The 21,904-nt window shown below is 38.4% G+C and overlaps 1 protein-coding gene across 1 annotated transcript; it reads left to right on the top strand.

Annotated features, from left to right (window-relative positions):
- The first annotated feature begins 7,939 nt into the window (after positions 1-7,939).
- On the top strand, positions 7,940-9,029 carry LOC122490561 (olfactory receptor 12D2-like). Its single transcript, XM_043593207.1, has one exon. The coding sequence runs from the start codon at positions 8,065-8,067 to the stop codon at positions 9,016-9,018; it is 954 nt and encodes a 317-aa protein (XP_043449142.1). The 5' UTR covers positions 7,940-8,064; the 3' UTR covers positions 9,019-9,029.
- The last annotated feature ends 12,875 nt before the right edge of the window (positions 9,030-21,904 follow it).

The raw sequence follows: 21,904 nt of genomic DNA, 5'->3' as shown, positions 1-21,904 counted from the left end.
ATTGGAAACAAGCCCTCAAATACATGGAGGTTAAACAACATCCCACTAAAGAATGAATAGGTTACTTAGGAAATTAAAGAAGAAATTTAAAAAATACGTGGTAGCATATGAAAATGAAAACACAACAGCCCAAATTCTTGGGATACATCAAAGGCAGTCCTAACAGGAAAGTATACTGCAATTCAGGCCCATATCAAGAAGCAACAAAGGTTCCAAACACACAACCTAACATTAAATCTAAAGGAGCTAGAAAAGGAGCAGAAAATAAAGCCTAAAGCCAGCAGGAAAAGGGAACAGTAAAGATTAGAGCATAAATGAATGATACACAACAAATAAAAGAAATAGTAGAACAAATCAATGAAACCAAGTGCAGGTTCTTTAAAAGAATTTTAAAAAATTGATAAATCCCTAGCAACACTTATCAAAAATAAAAAAGGGAGAGAATCCAAATAGATAAAATTATGAATAAAAGAGGAGAGATCACAACCAACACCACAGAAATACAAGAAATTAGAATAATATGAAAATTTAGATGCCAACAAACTAGGCAGTCTGGAAGAAATGGAAAAAAATTTCTAGAAAATGATGCAACACCAAAACTCAAACAGGAAGTAATAGAAAACTTTACCATAACAAGTAAAGAAATTGAATTGGTTATTAAAAATCTCCCAACAAACAAGAGTCCTGGGCCAGATGACTTCCTGGGGTATTATTACCAGACAGTTAAAGAATAGTTCATACCTATTCTGCTCAAACTGTTACAAATATAGAAATGGAAGGAAAGCTTCCAAACTCATTCTATGAGGCCAGCATTACCTTGATTCAAAAATCAGACGAAGACCCCACTAAAAAAGAGAATTATAGGCCAATACCCCTGATGAAACTGGATGCAAAAAATTTCAAGATACTAGCAAATCAATTCCAACAGACCATCAAAAGAATTATTCATCATAATCAAGTAGGGTTTATTCCTGGTAAGCAGCGATGGTTCAATATTTGCAAATCTACACCACGTTAATAAAAGCAAGGAGAAGAATCATATGATCTTTTCAATAGATGCAGAAAAAGCATTTGAAAAATACAGCATCTTTCTTGATTAAAAAAAACCCTCAAGAAAGTAGGGATACAAGGAACATACCTCAACAACATAAAAGGCAATATAGGAAAGACCTAGATCTAATATCATCCTCATAGGGGAAAAGTTCTCCAGATGAGAAACATGACAGGTATGTTCACTCTCACCATTGTTGTTCAACAATGTACTGGAAATCCTAACCTCAGCAATCAGGCAACAAAAAGAAATAAAAGGCATCCAAATCAGCAATGAAGAAGTCAACTTTCACTCTTTGCAAATGACATGATACTCTACTTGGAAAACCCTAAAGACTCCACCAAAAAACTGCTAGAACTGATACGTTAATTCATCAAAATCGCAGGATATAAAATCAATGTACATAAACTGGTTGTATTTCTAAACACCAATGATGAAGAAGCAGAAAGAGAAAGTAAGAAATTGATCCCATTGGCAATTGCACAAAACCCATGAGATGCAGAGGAACAACCTAACCAAAGAGGTACAAGATGTGTATGCTGAAAACTATGGAAGCTTATGAAAAATTGAAAACACAAATAAGTGGAAAACATTCCTTGTTCATAGATTGGAAGAACAAATATTGTTAAAATGTCAATACTACCCAAAGCAAGCTACACAGTCAATGAAATCCCTATCAATATAACACTAGCATTCTTCACAGAGCTAGAACAATCTTAAAATTTGCACCAAACCAGAAAAGACCCCAAATAGCCAAAGAAATGTTAAAAAAAGAAACCAAAGCTGGAAGCTTCACAATTCCAGACTTCAAGCTATGTTACAAAACAGTAATCATCAAAAAAGTTTGGTACTGGCACAAGAACAGACACATAGATCAATGGAACAGAATAGAGAACCCAGAAATGGACCAACAAGTATATGATCAACTTTTCTTGACAAAACAGGAAAGAATATCCAATGGAAAAAAAGACAGTCTCTACAACAAATGGTGTTGGGAAAACTAGACGTGATAGACAGAAGAATGAAACTGGACCACTTTCTTACATAATAATCAAAAGTATTTCAGAAATCCTAAAAAACCTAAAAGTGAGTCAGGAAACCACCAAAATCCTAGAGGAGAAAATATAAAGGAACTCTTTGGCATCAGCCACAACAGCTTCCTACTCGACATGTCTCCAGAGGTTGGGATCTCAGCAAGATAAAAGGCTTCTTCACAGCAAAGGAAACAATCAATAAAACTGAAAGGTAAATGATGAAATGGGAGAAGACATTTGCAAATGACCTATCAGATAAAGGGCAAGTATCCAAAATCTATAAACAACTTACCAAACTCAACACCGCCCCAAAAAACAAATAATCCAGTGAAGATATGGGCAAAAGACATGAACAGACACGTTTCAAAAGACATCCAGATGACTAACAGACACATGAAAAGATGCTCAACATCATCATCAGAGAAATACAAATCGAAACCACAATGAGATACCACCTCACACCTGTCAGAATGGCTAAAATTAACAACTCAGGAAATGACAGATGTTGGCAAGGATGCCGAGAAAGGGGGAACACTTATGCATGTTAGTGAAAACGAAAAACGGTGAAGCCAGTCTGGAAGAGAGTATGGGGGTTCCTCAAAAAATTAGAAATAGAACTACCCAGCAATTACACTGCTAGGTATTAACCCAAAGGATACAAAAATGCTGATTCAAAGGGGCCCGTGCACCCCAACATTTACAGCACCACTATTGACAATAGCCAAATTATGGAAAGAACCCAAATGTCCATCGATTTTGAATGGATAAAGAAGATGTGGTTTATATATACAATAGAATACTACTCGATGATCAAAAAGAATGAAACTTTGCCATTTGCAACAATGTGGATGAAACTGGAGTATATTATGCTAAGCAAATCAGAGAAATACATATACCATATCATCTGACTTATATGTGGAATTTAAGAAACAAAACAGGTGAGCATAGGGGAAGGAAAGGAAAAATAAGGAGGAATGCATTGGTGGCTCAGTTGATTGGGCATCCGACTTCAGCTCAGGTCATGATCTCATAGCTCCTGAGTTCAAGCCCCACATCAGAGTCTCTGCTGTCAGCAGTCACTGCTTTGGACCCTCTGTCTCCTTCACTCCCTCTCACTCTCTCTCTCTCTCTCTCTCTCTCTCTCTCCATCTCTCTGCTGCTCCCCAGCTCATTCTCTCTCTCTCTCTCTCAAATAAGTAAGCTTTAAAAAAAGAGAGAGGGAAACAATTCATAAGAGACTCTTATAAACAGAAAACAAACTGAGGGTTGTTGGAAGGGAGGTTTGTAAGGGGGTTGGCTATAATGGGTGGTGGGCATTAAGGAGGACACTTGTTGGGATGAGCACTGGATGTTGTATGTAAATGATGAATCACTAGGTTCTACTCCTCAAACCAATACCACATTGTATGTTAACTAACTTGAATTTAAATGAATACATTAAAATACCAAAAAAAAAAACCTTACTGAGAATTTCAAGATTATAAAAAAGCTTTAAATGATGTGCACAGCCCTGTGTGGGGGCTCCAGTCACATGGACATGAAGCTGACCATATAATAAAAGAATATTGAAGACAATTTCATTTTGACACGAGAAGAAAAATGACTTATAAACAAGACCTCAGAGAGACAAAACATAAAGAGAAAATGTACTGGTCATGACTTCATCAAAATACCAGATTTCTATAAGCCATACAGAGAAAGACAGATACCATATGGTCTCACTCTTATGTGGATCCTGAGAAACTTAACAGGAACCCATGGGGGAGGGGAAGGAAAAAAAAAAAAAAGAGGTTAGAATGGGAGAGAGCCAAAGCATAAGAGACTGTTAAAAACTGAGAACAAACTGAGGGTTGATGGGGGGTGGGAGGGAGGAGAGGGTGGGTGATGGGTATTGAGGAGGGCACCTTTTGGGACGAGCACTGGGTGTTGTATGGAAACCAATTTGTCAATAAATTTCAGAAAAAAAAAAAAATAATAATTTTCAAAGTGCTAAAGAAAATAATTTTCATCTGGAATAGTAAACCCTGCAAAAGAATATTGAAAGAGAGAACAAAGTAAGCATAGTTCTAGACAAGTAGAAATTATCACCAGGTCCTCAAAAGAAAAAGATGATTGTTTAAAGGTAATTTCAAGAAGAAAAAACCTCCCAGGAGCAAGATATGAAATACAAGAAGGAGTGTTTGGCAAAAATAATCATTTGGGTATATTTTAAAACACAAGAGGAAAATGTTAATATACAAAATTAAAAAGCAACGTCGATGGAAGCATTTTCTACAAAAATAATATATAATTTTGGAAATTTTGAAATAGAGTAAATATATAGGTTCTCTTTAGCCATAAATTTTAAGCAAAATATGCAAGTTTAAATTGCTATTATAATTTTTTTAAAAAAATAGAAGTAGAATGTATAAATTCTAAATAGATTTAGAAGGAAAATTGAGGAAAGGTAGTAAAATAACCCCAAAAGAGAAAATAAAGAAGAAAAGTAGTACAAAAAGTGACAAAAATAAGATATGTTTCAGTAATAATACATTTTAGTAAATGTAATTATTAAGAAAGTACATTTTCCCATTAAAATCAATTAGCTCTATATTTTTTTATAAAATATTTGCCTATATAAACCGTAAGAACTCAAAAAGTTTGAGTTCAATAGTAGTATCAGGTAATTACTAACCAAGAAATGGGTAACAGACAAATTAGACAATTACATTTGTGGCACTAGGCATCATTATAATTGAAATAATATAGCGTGAATAATTTAGATTATCCATAAAATAGAAAACATAAATCAACTATAAATTAAATGTTAAAATACCAAAATTATTTATGTTTAAAATCAATAAAAACACTATGAGTTATATTTGAAAAAAAAAAAATACCAGATTTCTAGACCTCTGTGGGAACTGTACATAAAATTGATGTGGGTGGTATTTTGAAAGGATGGAGACCACACTGCAGTTAGCTGTAGAACCGGACCCTTAGTTTGAACATGAGTGGCACAATTTATTGTAAAGCAGGAACATTTAATGGCAGTGAAATAAGCTGACAGTACACTCTGAGCATTTTCTCCACACACAGGTGTCAACGATGTGAGACAATGGAAGCATTCATAAACTGCATGGTGGTGGTCATTCCAATACATATATGGAAGTAAAATCACACTGTACACTTGAAACATATACAACTGTACTTGTCAATGATTCCTCAGTAACATTGAGGGGGAAACAGAAAAATTACATAAATCCTTTGAGCTCCTGTTATATTGAAAAGTAAATGTGATATCAGTACATCCCTCACTGAATGTTTGGAAAAATTAAATGAACATTTCATGTAAGAAACTCAAAACAATAGCTTCTACAATTAGAATATAATAAATGTTATTTCTGTTCTATTTTTAACATATGCTTGAATGAGGAATATTTTTAAGTTTATTTTTTTTTTATATTGAGAGACAGAGAAAGAATGTGAGCACAGGAAAGGGAGAGGACGAGGAGAGAGGAAGAAGCCAAAGCAGGCTTCCTGTGTGGGCCCAGAACCCAATGTCAGGCTCCATCTCACAAACCATAAGTAAGCGACCTGAGCCAAAATCAACAGTCGGCTGGTTATCTGAATGGCCCACCCAAGCACGCCCTGAAAGAGGAATTTTTATCGTGATTAATATACAATGCATTCGTGCAAAGCAACAATAATGGATCTCAACACAAAGATGGACAGGGTACATGGTGTTTATAACTGTTATGAGAAAGTTTGCATGCATGTCAGATTGCATGTATTCCTGGGATGAGGCTCACAGAATATTCTCACCTAAAGGTTGCAGCAACAAGAGAGGATACACAAGGAGAGACCAGCCTCATTCCTTAGAGAAAGATGTGAGCCTTGGGATGTCTATTTTAAACAAATTTAACACTATTACCAACAATGAAGAATCTAATTTGGAATAAATAAAAGCAATCCTACTTCTCCTTGTTCCTCTGTCTTGTTTTCCACAGGACCATAGTAAAAACTATGTGGAATGTTAAAGATTATCATCATCTGTACAGGTCAATGGAACATAACTGGCCTCCATTACTTACCAAACATTACCAAATTTCTTTCATTTTCTCACAAAGTTTTTCAGGAAAGTACCCATGATGAAAAAGGAAGAAAATGTAATTGCACTAAGAAAACAGAGGAGGCCCCTGACAATTGTGCTGTCCACAATTCTGCAATTAAGGAAGAAAAATAAAAAAGAAAAATTTAGGTCAGTGGGGAAAACAAAACAAAAAAAAAAAAAAAAGAAAAAAAGAAAGATGGAACTTACGATAGCAACACCCAAGAGGAATTGTCTTGAATTGCAAGTATGGGAAAATATCCTGTTTATTCTCACAGCGATCATGCTCACACCCAGGGGACACTCTCTCCGTGTTTATATGTCTAAGGTCTGTGGCTCCTGAGAGGCAGGAAGAATGTCAGAAGGAGACAAAGACATTTTCTGAACATGAAGAGCTCATGCTGCAATCCCAATACGAACAGTCACTTCAAATATCTTCCTGCCATTTTCAGCTGTTGGGAGTGTAAACCTGAAAAGCTGGGCAGGCTGTGAATGCGACAATCAGGTAAGAGAATGCCTTAAGACTCGGGCTGAGAGGACCCCATATTTTCTGCATGCTTGTTTATATGCAAGTAAGCGCCCAGATCTAGAGCTGGTTTCCTATTTTATGATGGATTCCTGATTGCATTTGTGGATTGTGAAGGCTCTTCATTCACTTTTATTGCCATATCTCATTTTCAACTCAGCAGGCCTGGTTCTCTAAATATTCTCCAGAGTAAATATGTAATCTCTCAGCATTAAAATTGCAGTGAAATAAATGACTGAGTAAGGACAAGTCTGATTAGAAATTGTCTTTAAATGTTAGAAAAAGGTTTCTTCCCCAAGTGAATTTTTGATCCAATTTTGTTTGGTGAGTCAGAGAACCCAAAATTATATTTGCCATAGCATTTGTATCATACACAGGAGAGGTAGGATTAACAGTGTGCAAAACATACTGTCAAAGAAAGCTACTCTGACCTACATGAAGCCAGCCTTTTACAAAGGTACAGCACAGATCAGGTATGTTCTCTAAATTTCCTCCAGCTCTATGGACTCGAAACCCCTTCAGGCTATGTAGAAATACTGCCTGATCAACCCACTCATTTATTCCTCTCACATTAAATCTTTCTATTCTCTTCTCAGGGATTTCCCAAACTTAGAAAGATGTGCCTTTTAAAAAATGTTTACTTATTTTTGAGACAGAACAGGAGGGAGACAGAGTATGAGGGACAGAGAGAGAGGGAGACACAGAATCTGAAGCAGGCTCCAGGCTTTGAGCTGTCAGCACAGAGCCCCACATGGGACCCGAACTCACAAGCCATGAGATCATGACCTGAGCCAAAGTCGGACCCCAACCAACTGAGCCACCCAGGCGCCCAAGATTTGCCTTTTTACAAGAGGTAATCCCACACCTGGATTTTAATTCAGACCTCCTTGCATTGGTGTCATTCTTCCCTTGTCTATTTTTCTTAATTAAAAATCATTCAGGTGCTTTCTTACAATATCTGGATATAGCAGTCTGGGCAAGTAGTTAATTAGAGTTCATTAGAACCCCCATTAGAGTTCATTAAGGAGATGAGAGGACACTTGTATCAGAAGGTAGATGTGCACAGCCAGAGAAGATGGTAGGTTGGCTATGTGCTCTGAGTCTCTGGGAGAAAGGAACATATTAATGATAATCAAATGAGGGGGAAAAATGGTGGACCAATGGCCAAAAACCAACAGTTCACCATAATATCTAATAGTCTAATGAGGCAAATCCTATAAAGGGTCTGATGTGGGAACTGTGTAAAACAACAATGCCCTCCCTCAAAGTACCCATTGTGTAGACAGGAAAATCCTCAACTACAAAGTCTCTGATTCTCAACAGAGGTACGCTCCATAGAGTAATTCATCCTTTCTCTTAAGCGATGCTGAATCAAACCTCAGTCACTGCATTTCTCCTCCTGGGAGTCACAGACATCCAAGCACTGCAGCCTTATCTCTTCGTGGTTTTCCTTGCAATTTACGTGGTCAGTGTGGTTGGCAATGGAGCAGTCCTCCTGGTTGTCGTCTCTGATCCAAGACTCCATTTACCCATGTATTTCTTCCTGGGAAATCTGTCGTGTCTAGATATCTGCTACTCCACGGTGACACTGCCAAAGATGCTGGAGAACTTCTTCTCTACACACAAGGCAATTTCCTTCTTGGGATGCATAAGCCAGCTTCACTTCTTCCACTTCCTGGGCAGCACGGAGGCCATGCTCTTGGCCGTGATGGCCTTTGACCGCTTTGTGGCCATCTGCAGGCCACTGCATTACTCTGTCATCATGAATTACCAGCTCTGTACCCGGATGGCTGTCACAGTCTGGACCATTGGTTTTTTCCATGCCCTGTTGCACTCCATGATGACCGCTCGCTTGAACTTCTGTGGTTCTCATCAGATCCATCACTTCTTCTGTGATGTCAAGCCTTTGCTGGAGTTGGCCTGCGGGAACACGGAGCTCAACCAGTGGCTTCTCAACACGGTTACCGGGACCATTGCCATGGGCCCCTTCTTCCTAACACTTCTCTCCTACTTCTCCATAATCATCTCTCTTTTCTCCAAGACCCACTCTTGTAGTGCGCTCCGCAAAGCACTGTCCACGTGTGCCTCTCACTTCATGGTGGTCATTCTTCTCTATGTTCCTGTTATCTTCACTTACATATCTCCTACCTCAGGCAGCTCCATGGGCCAGGACCAGGTTGCTGCCATCATGTACACTGTGGTCACTCCTATGCTGAACCCACTGATCTATACACTGAGGAACAAGGACGTGAAGGCTGCCTTGAGTAGTATCTTCACAAGGAGGGACGACCTGAACACATCTAGAGCACACTTCTAAGACAGGAAGCAATAGGCGATGAAGTTGGTGTGTGAAGTTAGACTGCTTCTCAGATCATGTACAATATGTATAACAGGTCGAGCTGTCCAAAGAAAAGATAAATGGGAAGTCCAGCCTGATTGTGTTAACCAAAGCATTCCTAGGTAACATAATGGAAACATGAGCCCATCGGACACCAACCATGGAATCCTAATGTTCAATTTGTGTTTGGAATATCAGTTAATGAAACTTATTTTTTTTTTATGTATTCTTATGGATTCTCTAAAGAAGTCAGGAATAGAAATATGCCTATATTAACTGTATGTCAGTACACAAATACTACCCAGGGATGTTTATCTTTTTTTCTTTTTAAGTTTTTATTTATACATGAGAGAGAGACAGAGAGAGAGAGACACAGAGCTTGAGAAGGGGAGAGGCAATGAGGCGGAGACAGAATCTGAAGCATGTACAGGCTCTGAGTTGTCAGCACAGAGCCTGATGGGGGGCTTGAACATAGGAACAATGGGATCATGACCTGAGAGGAAGTCAGAGTCTTAATGGATTGAACCACCCAGGTGCCCCAGGGCTATTTATCTTTGTGGTCCTTCTCAGTTAATGTATTTAAATGTGAGCAATAAAATTCTTATGCTGTTATATTTTGAGGAGTTGAATTTAACCAGTGATAATAAGAAATGGTAATTTACAAATGAGTTAAGAGGAAGTTTCAACCAGTACATCATGACTTCTTTTTTCCCTAACCTAGAGACAAGTAAGTCATTAAAACAAATGATTTAAGCACTAACTGACAGGGAGAAAATAGACAATTGTTTATCTAAAGTGTTGTGGATCCTCTATCTCCAGAGATTTTTTAAAGTCAACTAGATAAAAGGGGCACCTGGGTGGCTCAGTCGGTTAAGCATCCGACTTCAGCCAGGTCACGATCTCGCGGTCCGTGAATTCAAGGCCCGCGTCAGGCTCTGGGCCGACAGCTGAGAGCCTGGAGCCTGCTTCACATTCTGTGTCTCCCTCTCTCTCTGCCCCTCCCCCGTTCATGCTCTGTCTCTCTATGTCCCAAAAAAATACATAAACGTTAAAAAAAACACAAAACTTTAAAGTCAACTAGATAAACTGTACAGGATGGCTATTAAACATTGTTGAAAGTGGGGACAGAATGAAATTAAAATTTCTGAATCCCTCACTAGCTAATCAGTTGGTAATTTTTCCCTCAGTGTTTGCTCATGGAAAATATTGAGTTTCAAAACACTTCCTATTTTTTTTTTTTTGGTTTTACTATTTCTATGACAATTTCCAGTGACTGTCATGATGCAATATGACATAATACTGATGAAATGTGCAGAATTTATCAAAATGTTGTCTTGTTTTCCTTACTTGTCACCAAACCCAAATGTAACAAAAACAACTAAGTCAAAATTGCTGAGACATTTCTGGAGCTAATGTCCGGAGGCACTGTGTTCCTTATTTTCTAAATCCCAGGGGTGGTTTCTGTGCATGAGGGATGGTAGGAGAAGCATTTATGACTATTTATAGATGCAGGTGAAGACTGTGACAGGCCTTGATGAGTTCAGGGACTGACTGTTCAAATTCTCTGCATCCACTTCTGTGAACACAAACACTGTGGTTTGATCTCATCCACTGTTTTTGGTCCCCCAATTCTACTTTTGTTTATAAAACAAAATAAAATGTGTCTGTGGAGAAGACATTTCTACCCTGAACTGTCTCAGCCCCTCATTTCTGTTGATCAGAATTGTTTACAAAATCCAAGCTCCACGCAGGCCATGAACCAGAGAAGAACACGTCATTATCTGGTTGGCTACTGCTGCCTAACACACTAGCATCCCCAAACACAGAAGCTGAAGACACCTATACCAGGAAGTTGCATTCTTCTGAGGCTCAGGAATTGGTGAGAACACAGCAGGGCAGGGCTTGTTCTCCTCGATCATGTTTGTGCCGTGGCTGAGCTGACGTGAGCATCCTCGCGTGGAAGAGCTGAGAGCTGGCAAAGTCTCTGTCTGGGTCTCCCTTGGTCCGCTCTCTCCATGTGGCTGTTCTGTGCTGTTGCAGCATGGAGGCCTCAGGCTTGACACTCTACGTGGGGGCCAAGAGACCACGGCAAAAGCTGCCAGTCATCTCTCCAACAAACCCAAGAACCAGTATTGACATCACCTGTACTATTCTCTCTTGGACAAAATGGTCACAGGCCTAACAAACTTTATAGAGAAGAAATCCCTACCTTTCATGGGAAAGAACATCAAAAAAAATTGTGGACATCTTTAATCCACTCTAGTCCAGCTCTAATAATTAACATTGTCTCCACATACAAATCACACTTACTCTCCCTCCAAATAATACTAAAATCTCATCCCGTTGCAGTATTAGTCAGAGTCTATGTCTTTTCACCTACATTGGGTCAAGGTACAGATGAGGCTTGTTGGGTCCAGTTTCTCAAGCTTCATTCCTTTTTTATCTCAAGAACTTCAAACTGATGCGTCCAGTTATCTGCCCTAGGTAGACACAGACATACATTTGGGTATGTTATGGAATGTTTTTCAGTCGTGAGAAAAAAAGGAAATCTCACCATTTGTGAGAATAAAGACGGACCTTGAAGCTCCTTGCTAAATGAAATAAGTCAGGCAGAGAAAGACAAATACCATATATTTCACGTATACGTGGAATCTAAAAACGGAAAACAAAGAACTGAAACACAAACTGAAAGAGACTCATAGCCACGGAGAACAAACTGGTGGTTGCCAGAGGGCAGGAAGGTGGGTGGATGGGTGCAATAGAAGAAGGGGATTAAGGATACAAACTTCCAGTATAAAACAAATAAATCACAGAGGTTAAAAGTACAGCAGAGGGAATATAGTCAATCATATTTAATAATGTTGTATCGTGACTATACTAACTGTGGTAAACATTCCAAAATGTATATAAATGTTGAATTACAGCGTGACTCCACAGCATGAAATGAATGAGGTATGTGGAAGTGAATTGTGAGGGAGAAAAACGGCAGTGCCTTGGAAGGGAGGTAACCCATTCCATGGAGAGACAAAAGGGAGAGAAAGAGAGAGGGGTTGAGAAAGTGCAGCAGTGAGTTCACACCAGAGCAAAACCTCTCCAGACCACACACTGGGGAGCGACAAATACTGAGTGTCCCAGTTCTTTTTTGCAAACAGCTGTGGAGCTCAAATTCTGAGGTTTTTAAAGTGGGTGACTTTCTCAGGAGCTGAGCTGTGGTACATGCTCCTGGGGAGAGGGGAGCTGGCCCCGGAGTGCACAGTGTGGTGTAGGGATCACCAAAGAGCACTGGGAGAGAACAGTCCCCCTCCTGGGGTGCCTGAGAAGAGGGTATGTTGCCTCCCCATGGACAAAAGACCCTGAAAGTGCTACTAAAATGTCTTTCATCAGCAGGGGACAGAGGCACATGCAGAGGGAACATAAACTTTTCTGTGTTTAGTGGTACTACACCATAGATCCCCTGCACTGTGCAGGCGTGGAACAGTTTTCCAGGGACAAAGGACTCCTCCTTCGTGCAGTGAGGAGAATCTCTATTCCAGTGGAGAGAAACAGGTCTGTGCAGTGCAAGGTCCTTTAAAACTTGAAATAATGAATCCCAGCTCCACGCCAAAGAAACAACATAGGGGAATTGTGGTGCAGGGTGAACTGACGGCTCTCGCTATTCTGTGAAGGCTTTCTGAAGGCTCTCCGGTCTAGTACCGGAGATTGGTGTGGCACCATTTTCCCCACAAAACCAAAAGGGTGGAACTTCAGAGTGCAGCACAGTAACCCCATGGAGGTAGGACCCACCTACCCAACACCACCCCTCTCCTTTCCAGGGGCCTGCTAACTGCTTATTTACTGTGGCAGGACTGAGTCTGAGCCAACACTGCCAGCCTCTATCCAGAACAACACGGGCAGGACCCCACATGCACCAAGTGCACTACAAATAGTGAGTCAAAATGACACCTGCAGTTATGGTGGAGATATGACCATCCTTACCTTTTTTCTTTTTTTTTTTCTTTCTTATTTTTACTTTTGTAATCATGCTTATAATTTCTTGTTTGTTTTTTATTTGCTTTTCTATATTTTGTACAATGAGCCTTATTCTTTTCTATTTCTTTCTTTTTTGTTGACTTCTTTTGTTTTTTACTTTTGTTTTCTTTGGAATCAGCCTTATAATTTTCTGATTATCTGGTTGATTGTTTTCTTTAGGTTTTTCAGTGTGTGTGTGTGTGTGTGTGTGTTGTGTGTGTGTGTGTGTGTGTGTGTGTGTGTGTGTTCCCTTTCTTGTTTTCTTTTTTTAGGGGATGAAGGTTTCTTTATTTTTTCCTTTTTCCAGACTTATTATGAAAACCAAAGCAAAGCACATCTAGTTAAAGTTCCAAACACTCCCCACTGCAAGCAAGGAAGATCTCTGCACAAGGCTGACCAATGGGAAGGAGCAGCCAAAACACAACAGCAGAGAGCACACAGCATACACCAAGAACACTTCCTAAAGGACAGGTCCTGGACAGTGTATGATCCTTTTTAATATAATAGTACACTAGGGGAGAAAACATAATAAGCTTTTAAAACATGCAAGACAGGCGCCTGGGTGGCGCAGTCGGTTAAGCGTCCAACTTCAGCCAGGTCATGATCTCACGGTCCGTGAGTTCGAGCCCCGCGTCAGGCTCTGGGCTGATGGCTCAGAGCCTGGAACCTGTTTCTGGTTCTGTGTCTCCCTCTCTCTCTGTCCCTCCCCCGTTCATGCTCTGTCTCTCTCCGTCCCAAAAAATAAATAAACGTTGAAAAAAAAATTAAAAAATAAATAAATAAATAAATAAAACATGCAAGACAAAAACATGGCAAAATGACAAGACAGAAGTATTCACCCCAAAACACAGGTCAAAAATAAATCACAGCAAGGGACTTGCTCAAAACAGATATAAATAATATATCTGAACAGAAATTTAGAAGAACAGTCATAAGACCACTAACTCAGCTTTAAAAATGGGGGCACCTGGGTGGCGCAGTCGGTTAAGCGTCCGACTTCAGCCAGGTCATGATCTCACGGTCCGTGAGTTCGAGCCCCGTGTCAGGCTCTGGGCTGATGGCTCGGAGCCTGGAGCCTGTTTCCAATTCTGTGTCTCCCTCTCTCTCTGCCCCTCCCCCGTTCATGCTCTGTCTCTCTCTGTCCCAAAAATAAATAAAAAACGTTGAAAAAAATTAAAAAAAAAAAAAAAGCATAGAAAACACCAGAGAATCCTTTGCTGCAGATCAAAGACCTAGGAATAATCAGGATGAATTTTTAAAATGCTATAACAGTATAGAGGTCCCTCAAAAAACTACAACTAGCGCTTCATAGTTTCACTTCTAGAGGAAACTGGATTTAATTTCAATTGTATTTCATTCTATTTGCAAGTCCATCTATTCATTTTTTTTCCTTTTTCTTCATGAATACAGAAAAAGAAAAAAAATTATTTTCTGTTTTAACCAAAAAGGTTTTTGTTTTTTTCTCCTATATTTTTCACTTTTTTGTAAACTTTTAAAATTCTATTTTACTCCCATCATTTCATTTTATTCTTTCTTGTATACACTTTTTTAAAATTTTCAAACACTTTCCTTATTTTTTTTCTATCTTTTTTTTCTCTATTCATCAGGCTTCTTTCAACAATGTGAACAAAACATATCAAAGATCTAGTATCCTTTATTTGTTTTTTTGTGTTGTTATTAATTTTTATTTTCATTTTCTTACTTTTAAATTCCTTTTCTTCCTTGAAAATGATAAAATGAAGGAATTCACCCCAAAAGAAAGAAAAGGAAGCAATGACAGAAAGGGACTTAGTCAACAAAGATACAAGCCAGATGTCTTGAACCAGAACTTAGAATCCAATCGTAAGAATACTAGCTGGGGTTGAAAATACAAAAGAATCCCTTTCTGCAGAAATAAAAGAACTAAAACGTAGTCAGAATGAAATAAAAAATGTTGTAACTGAGCTACAATCTCAAATGTATGCCACAGCAGAAAGGATGACTGAGGCAGAGGGGCGAATCAAGCGACAGAGATGACAAACTTATGGAGAAAAATGAAGCAGAAAAAAAGAGAGACACTAAGGCAAAAGAGCACAATATAAAATTAGAGAACTCAGTGACTCATTAAAAAAGGAATAACATCCAAATCAAAGGGGTCCCAGGAGATGAAGAGAGAGAAAAGGGCATAGAAGGTTTATGTCAACAAAATAGAGTAGAAAACTCTCCTAACCTGGGGAAAGACACAGACATCAAAATCCAGGAAGCACAGAGAACTCCCATTAGATTCAACAAAAAATGACCATCAACAAAGCATATTATACTGAAATTCACAAAATACTCAGCCTAGGAAAGAATTATGAAAGCAGCAAGGGAAAAAAAAAGTCCTTAAACTATAAGAGAAGACAGATCAGGTTTGCAGCAGACCTATTCCCATGAACTTGGCAAGCTAGAAAGGAGTGGCAGGATATATCCACTGTGCTAAATCAGAAAACTCTGCAGCCAAGAATTCTTTATCTAGCAAGGTTATCATTCAAAATAGAAGGAGAGGTAAAAAGTTTCCCAGAGAAATAAAAATTACATGAGTTTGTGACCACTAAACCAGCCCTGCAAGAAATTTTAAGGGGGGCTTTATGAGGCAACAAAAGATGAAAAAATAAAAATAAAAAAGACCAAAAGCAACAAAGACTGTAAAGGACCAGAGAACACTGCCAGAAGTTCCAATCTACAGGCAACATAATGGCAATAAATTCACACCTTTCAGGACTCACTCTAAATATCAATGGACTAAACGCTCCAATCAAAAGACATAGGATAACAGAATGGATAAGAAAACAAGACCCATCTATATGCTGTTTACAACAGACCCATTTTAGATCTAAAGGCACCTACAGATTGAAAGTAAGGGGTGGAGAACCATCTATCATGCTAATCGTCTCCAAAAGAAAGCCAGAGTAGCCATACGTTTGTCAGAAAATCTAGATTTTATTTTTTTTTATTTTTTTTTCAACGTTTATTTATTTTTGAGACAGAGAGAGACAGAGCATGAACAGGGGAGGGGAAGAGACAGAGGGAGACACAGAATCTGAAACAGGCTGCAGGCTCTGAGCGGTCAGCACAGAGCCCGACGCGGGGCTCGAACTCACGGACCGTGAGATCATGACCTGAGCCGAAGTCGGACGCTTAACCGACCAAGCCACCCAGGCGCCCCAGAAAATCTAGATTTTAAGATAAACACTGTAACAAGAGATGAGGAAGGGCATTATATCATAATTAAGGGGTCTATCCAATAAGAAGATCTAACAATTGTAAAAATTTATGCTCCAAAGTGGCAGTGGCCAAATATATAAATCGATTAATCACAAACATAAAGAAACTCATCAATAGTAATACCATAATAGAAGGGGATTTCAACACCCCACTTACAACAATGGACAGATCATCTAAACAGAAAATCAACAAGGAAATAATAGCTTTGAATGACACACTGGACCACAGGGACTTCACAGATATATTCAGAACATTTCATGCTAAAGCAGAATACATATTCTTCTCCAGTGCACATGGAACATTCTCCAAAATAGGTCACATACTGGGACACAAAACAGTCCTCAAGAAGTACCAAAGATCGAGATCATATTGTGCATATTTTCAGACCACAATGCTATGAAACTCGAAATCAAACATAAGAAAAAATTTGGAAAGAAAACAAATACTTGGAGACTAGACAACGTCCTACTAAGGAATGAATGACTAACCAGGAAGTTAAAGAGGAAATTAAAAAGTACATGGAAGCCAAAGGAAATGATAACACCACAGCCTAAAACCTCTGGGATGCAGCAAAGATGGTCATAAGAGGGAAGTATATACTAGTCGAGACCATCCTAAAGAAGAAAGAAAGGTCGCAGATATACAACCTAACCATACACCTCAAACACCTGGGAAAAAAAACAGCAAATAAAACCCCAAACCAGCAGAAGACATGAAATAATAAAGATTAAGGCAGAAATCAATACTATTTAAAAAAAACAAACAAACAGTAGAAGGGATCAATCAAACCAGGAGCTGGTTCTTTCAAAGAATTAACAAAAATTGATAAACCCCTAGCCAGTTTGATCAAAAAGAAAAAGGGAAGGACCCAAATAAATAAAATCAAGAAAGAAAGAGGAGAGATTACAACCAACACTGCAGAAACACAAACAATAATAGGAGAATATTATGAGAAATTATACACCAAAACAATTAGCAATCTGGAAAAAATGGACAAATTCCTAGAAACATAAACTACCAAAACTGAAACAAAAAGAAATAGAAAAGTGGAACAGACCCATACCAGTAAAGGAATCGAATCAGTAATCAAAAATCTCCCAACAAGCAAGAGTCCAGGGCCAGATGGCTTTCCAGGGGAATTCTACCAAACATTTAAAGAGTTAACACACCTATTCTTTTGGGGCTGTTTCAAAAAATAGACATGGAAGGAAACTCATTCTACGAGGCCAGCATTACCTTGATTCCAAAGCCGGACAGAGACCCCACTAAAACGGAGAACTACAGACCAATTTCCCTGATGAACATGGAGGAAAGAATCCTTAACAAGTTACTAGCCAACCGGATCCAACAATACATTAAAAGAATTATTCACAATGACCAAGTGGGATTTATGCCTGGGATGCAGGGCTGGTTCAATATCTGCAAAACAATCAACGTGATACATCACATTAATAAAAGAAAGGACAAGAACCACATGATCCTCTCAATAGATGCAGAGAAAGCATTGGACAAACTACAGCACCTTTTCTTGATAAAAACCGTCAAGAAAGTACGGTTAGAAGGATCATACCTCAAGATCATATAGCCATATATGAAAGACCCACCACTAATACCTTCATCAAAACCTGAGAGCTTTCCCCCTAAGGTCAGGAACACGACAGGGATGTCCACTGTCACCACTGTTATTCAACATAGTATTGGAAATCCTAGCCTCAGCAGTCAGACAACACAAAGGAATAAAAGGCATCCAAATAGGCAAGGAGGAATTCAGACTTGCACTCTTCGCAGATGACATGATACTCTATGGAAAACCCAAAAGATCCCACTAAAAAAAAAAAACTGCTAGAGTGGATCCATGAATTTAGCAAAGTCATAGGATATAAAATCAATGCACAGAAATCAGTTGCATTCCTACACACCATAATGAAGCAACAGAAAGAGAAATCAAGGAATTGACCCCATTGACAATTGAACCAAAAACCATAAAATACCTAGGAATAAATCTAACCAAAGAGGTGAAAAATCTATGAACTGAAACCTATAGAAAGCTTTGAAATAAATTGAAGACACCAAAAAATGGAAAAATATTCCATGTTCCTGGACTGTAGAACAAATTTTTTTTAAATGTCAATGCTACCGAAAATAATCTATGTACTCAATGCAATACCTATCAAAATAACACCAGCATTCTTCACAGAGCTAGAAAAAACAATCCTAAAATTTGTATCAAACTAGAAAAGACCCTGAATAGCCAAAGCAATCTTGAAAAAGAAAACGAAAGCAGGAGGCATCACAATCCTGGACGTCAAGATGTATTAGAAAGCTGCAATCAAGACAGTATGGTATTGGCAAAAAAACAGACACTCAGATCAATGGAGCAGAATAGAGAACCCAGAAATGGACCCACAAACATATGGCCAACTAAATTTGCCAAAGAAAGAAAGACTATCCAATGGAATAAAGACAGTCTCTTCAGCAAGTGGTGCTGGGAAAACTTGACAGTGACAAACAGAAAAATGAACCTGGACCACTTTGGTACACCAGACACAAAAATAAATTCAAAATAGATGAAACGCCTAAACGTAAGACAGGAAGACATCAAAATCCAAGAAAAGAAAGCAGGCAAAAACCTCTTTGACCTTGGCTGCAGCAACTTCTTACTCAGCACATCTCCAGAGGCAAGGGAAACAAAAGCAAAAATGAACTATTGGGACCTCATCAAATAAAAAGGTTCTGCACAGCAAGGGAAACAATCAGCAAAACCTAAAGGCAACCAACAGAATGGGAGAAGATATTTGCAAATGACATATCAGATAAAGGGTTAGTATCCAAAATATATAAAGAACTTATCAAACTCAACTCCCAAAAAACAAATAACCCAGTTGAGAAAACAGCAGAAGACATAAATAGACACTTCTTCAAAGAAGACATCCAGATGACTAACAGACCCATGAAAAAATATTCAACATCACTCATCATAAGGGGAAATACAAACTAAACCCACAATGAGATACCACCTCACACCAGTCAGAATGACTGAAATTAACAACTCAGGCAACAACAGATGTTGCCAAGGATGTGGAGAAAGAGGATCCCTTTTGCACTGCTGGTAAGAATGCAGACTGGTGCATCCGCTCTGGAAAACAGTATGGAGGTTCCTCAAAAAATTAAAAATAGAACTATCCAATGACCCAGCAATTGTATTACTAGGTATTTATCAAAGGGATATAGGTGTGCTGTTTCAAAGGAGCACATTCACCCCAAGGTTTTTGGCAGCTGTATAGACAATAGCCAATGTGTGGAAAGAGCACAAAGCCCATCAACAGATGAATGGATAAAGAAGATGTGGTATATATACACAATGGAGTATTACTAGGCAATGAAAAAGAATGAAATCTTGCTATTTGCAGCTATGTGGATGGGACTAGAGGGTATTATGCTAAATGAAATTAGTCACTCAGAGAAATACAAATATCATATGAATTCAGTCATATGAGGAATTTAAGATACAAAACAGAGGAACATAAGGGATGGGAAGCAAAAATAATATAAAAAGAGGGTGGGGGGCAAAACATAAGAGACTCTTACATATAGAGAACGAACAGAGGGTTGTTGGAGGAGTTGTGGGGGCAGGGACAGGCTACATGGGTAAGGGGCATTAAGGAAGACATTTGTTGGGAGGAGCACTGGGTGTTATAAACAGAGGATGAATCACTGGAATCTACTCCTGAAATCATTGTCACACTATATGCTAACTACGTTGGATGTACATTTAATTAATTAATTAATTAATTAATTAAAATATATATAGGTCCAGTTGTAAGAATGGTACTGTCAAACTGCCTTCCATAAATATTGGAGGGCAATTCCTACCAGAAATATATGAATGCCTTTGTCATTGTCTTGCCAATATGTCAACCTTTGATATTTGTCAAGCTGATAGCTGAAAAATAGTATTTAATTTTATTTTTAATTTACATTTCCCTTAGTAGGAAGTTTTAAAAATTTTCATGTTTAAGACACATTTGTATTTTTATTTTTTGTGAATTGTTTACTCGTAAATTACGTTGGCTCTTAAAAAACAAACAAAAAACTACAACTAGAACGATGCTATCACCCAGCAAATGCAACACTAGGTATTTATCCTAAGGATACAAAAATGCTACTTCAATGGGGTAATTGCACCCCAATGTTTATAGCAGCACTACCAACAATAGCCAAATTATGGCAAGAACCCAAAAGTCCATCAAATGTCGAGTGAATAAAGAAGATGTGGTATATACATGCAAGGGAATATTACTTGGCGATCCAAAAGAATGAAATCTTGCCATTTGCAACAAGGTGGATGGAATTAGAGGGTATTATACTAAGCAAGCTCAGTCAGAGAAAGACGAACATCATATGATTTCACTCATAAGTGGGTTTTCAGGGTAAAATGGTGACCATATGGGAAGGAAAAAAAAATAGAAAGGGAAACACACAACAAGAGACTCTTAATGATAGAGAACAAACTGAGGGTTGCTGGAGGGGAGGTTTGTGGAGGTATGGGCTAATTGGGCAAGGGGCATTAAGGACGGCACTTGTTAGGCTGAGCACTGGGTGTTGTATACAGGTGATGAATCACTAAACTCTACTCCTGAAACCATTATTACACTGTATGTTAACTAACTTCTATTTAAATAAATATAAAATAAAAATCAGAGAGGGAGGCAAACCATAAAAGACTCTTAACTACAGTAACAAACTGAGGAGGTGGGTAGGGGATGGGATAAATGGGGGATGGGAATTAAGGAGGTTACTTGTTGGGATGAGCACTGGGTATCATATGTAAGTGATGTATCACTGGGTTCTACTCATGAAACCAATACTACACTGTATGTTAACAAACTTGAATTTAAATGAATACATTAAAATATATTTAAAAAAAAAAAAAGTTACTGAGAATTTCAAAGATGATAAGAAAAAAGCTTTAAATGTGTGGGGACTGCAGTCACATGCCCATGAAGCTGACCATATAATAAAAGAATATTGAGGAAAATTTTGTTGTGACTTGAGGAGGAAAATAACTTATAAACAAGACCTCAGAGAGACAAAACATAAAGAGAAAATGTGCTAGGCATGACTTCATCAAAATATCAGATTTCTAGACATCTGTGGGAACTGTAGATAAAATTGAGGTGGGCAGTATTTTGAAAGAATGGACGACACTGCAGTTAGCTGCAGAACTGGACTCTTAGTTTGAACACCAGTCGCACAATTTATTACAAAGCAGGGACATTCAATGGCAGGGAAATAAGTTGACAGTACACTCTGAGCATTCTCTCCACACTCAAGTGTCAACAATGTGAGACAATGGAAGCATTCATGATATTCATAGTGGTGGTCATCCCACCACATATATGAAAGTCAAATCACACTGTACACTTGAAACATATACAACTATACTTGTCAATGATTCCTCAGTAACATTGGGAGGAAACAGCAAAATTACTTAAATCATTTGAGCTCCCCTTTTCTTATAACTAGGAATGATTTTAGTACTTCTCATGCTGGGTGTTTGGAAGAAAAAAATGAGCTAATGCCTGTAAGGAACTCAGAAAAATGAGCACAG

The sequence above is a fragment of the Prionailurus bengalensis genome, chromosome B2, assembly GCF_016509475.1.
Source record: "Prionailurus bengalensis isolate Pbe53 chromosome B2, Fcat_Pben_1.1_paternal_pri, whole genome shotgun sequence".
NCBI lineage: Eukaryota > Metazoa > Chordata > Mammalia > Carnivora > Felidae > Prionailurus > Prionailurus bengalensis.
This window is presented reverse-complemented; position numbering and strand designations above follow the sequence as displayed.

Coding starts and splice junctions, on each gene's coding strand:
- LOC122490561 (XM_043593207.1), top strand. CDS start 8,065: ATGCTGAATCAAACCTCAGTCACTGCATTTCTCCTCCTGGGAGTCACA.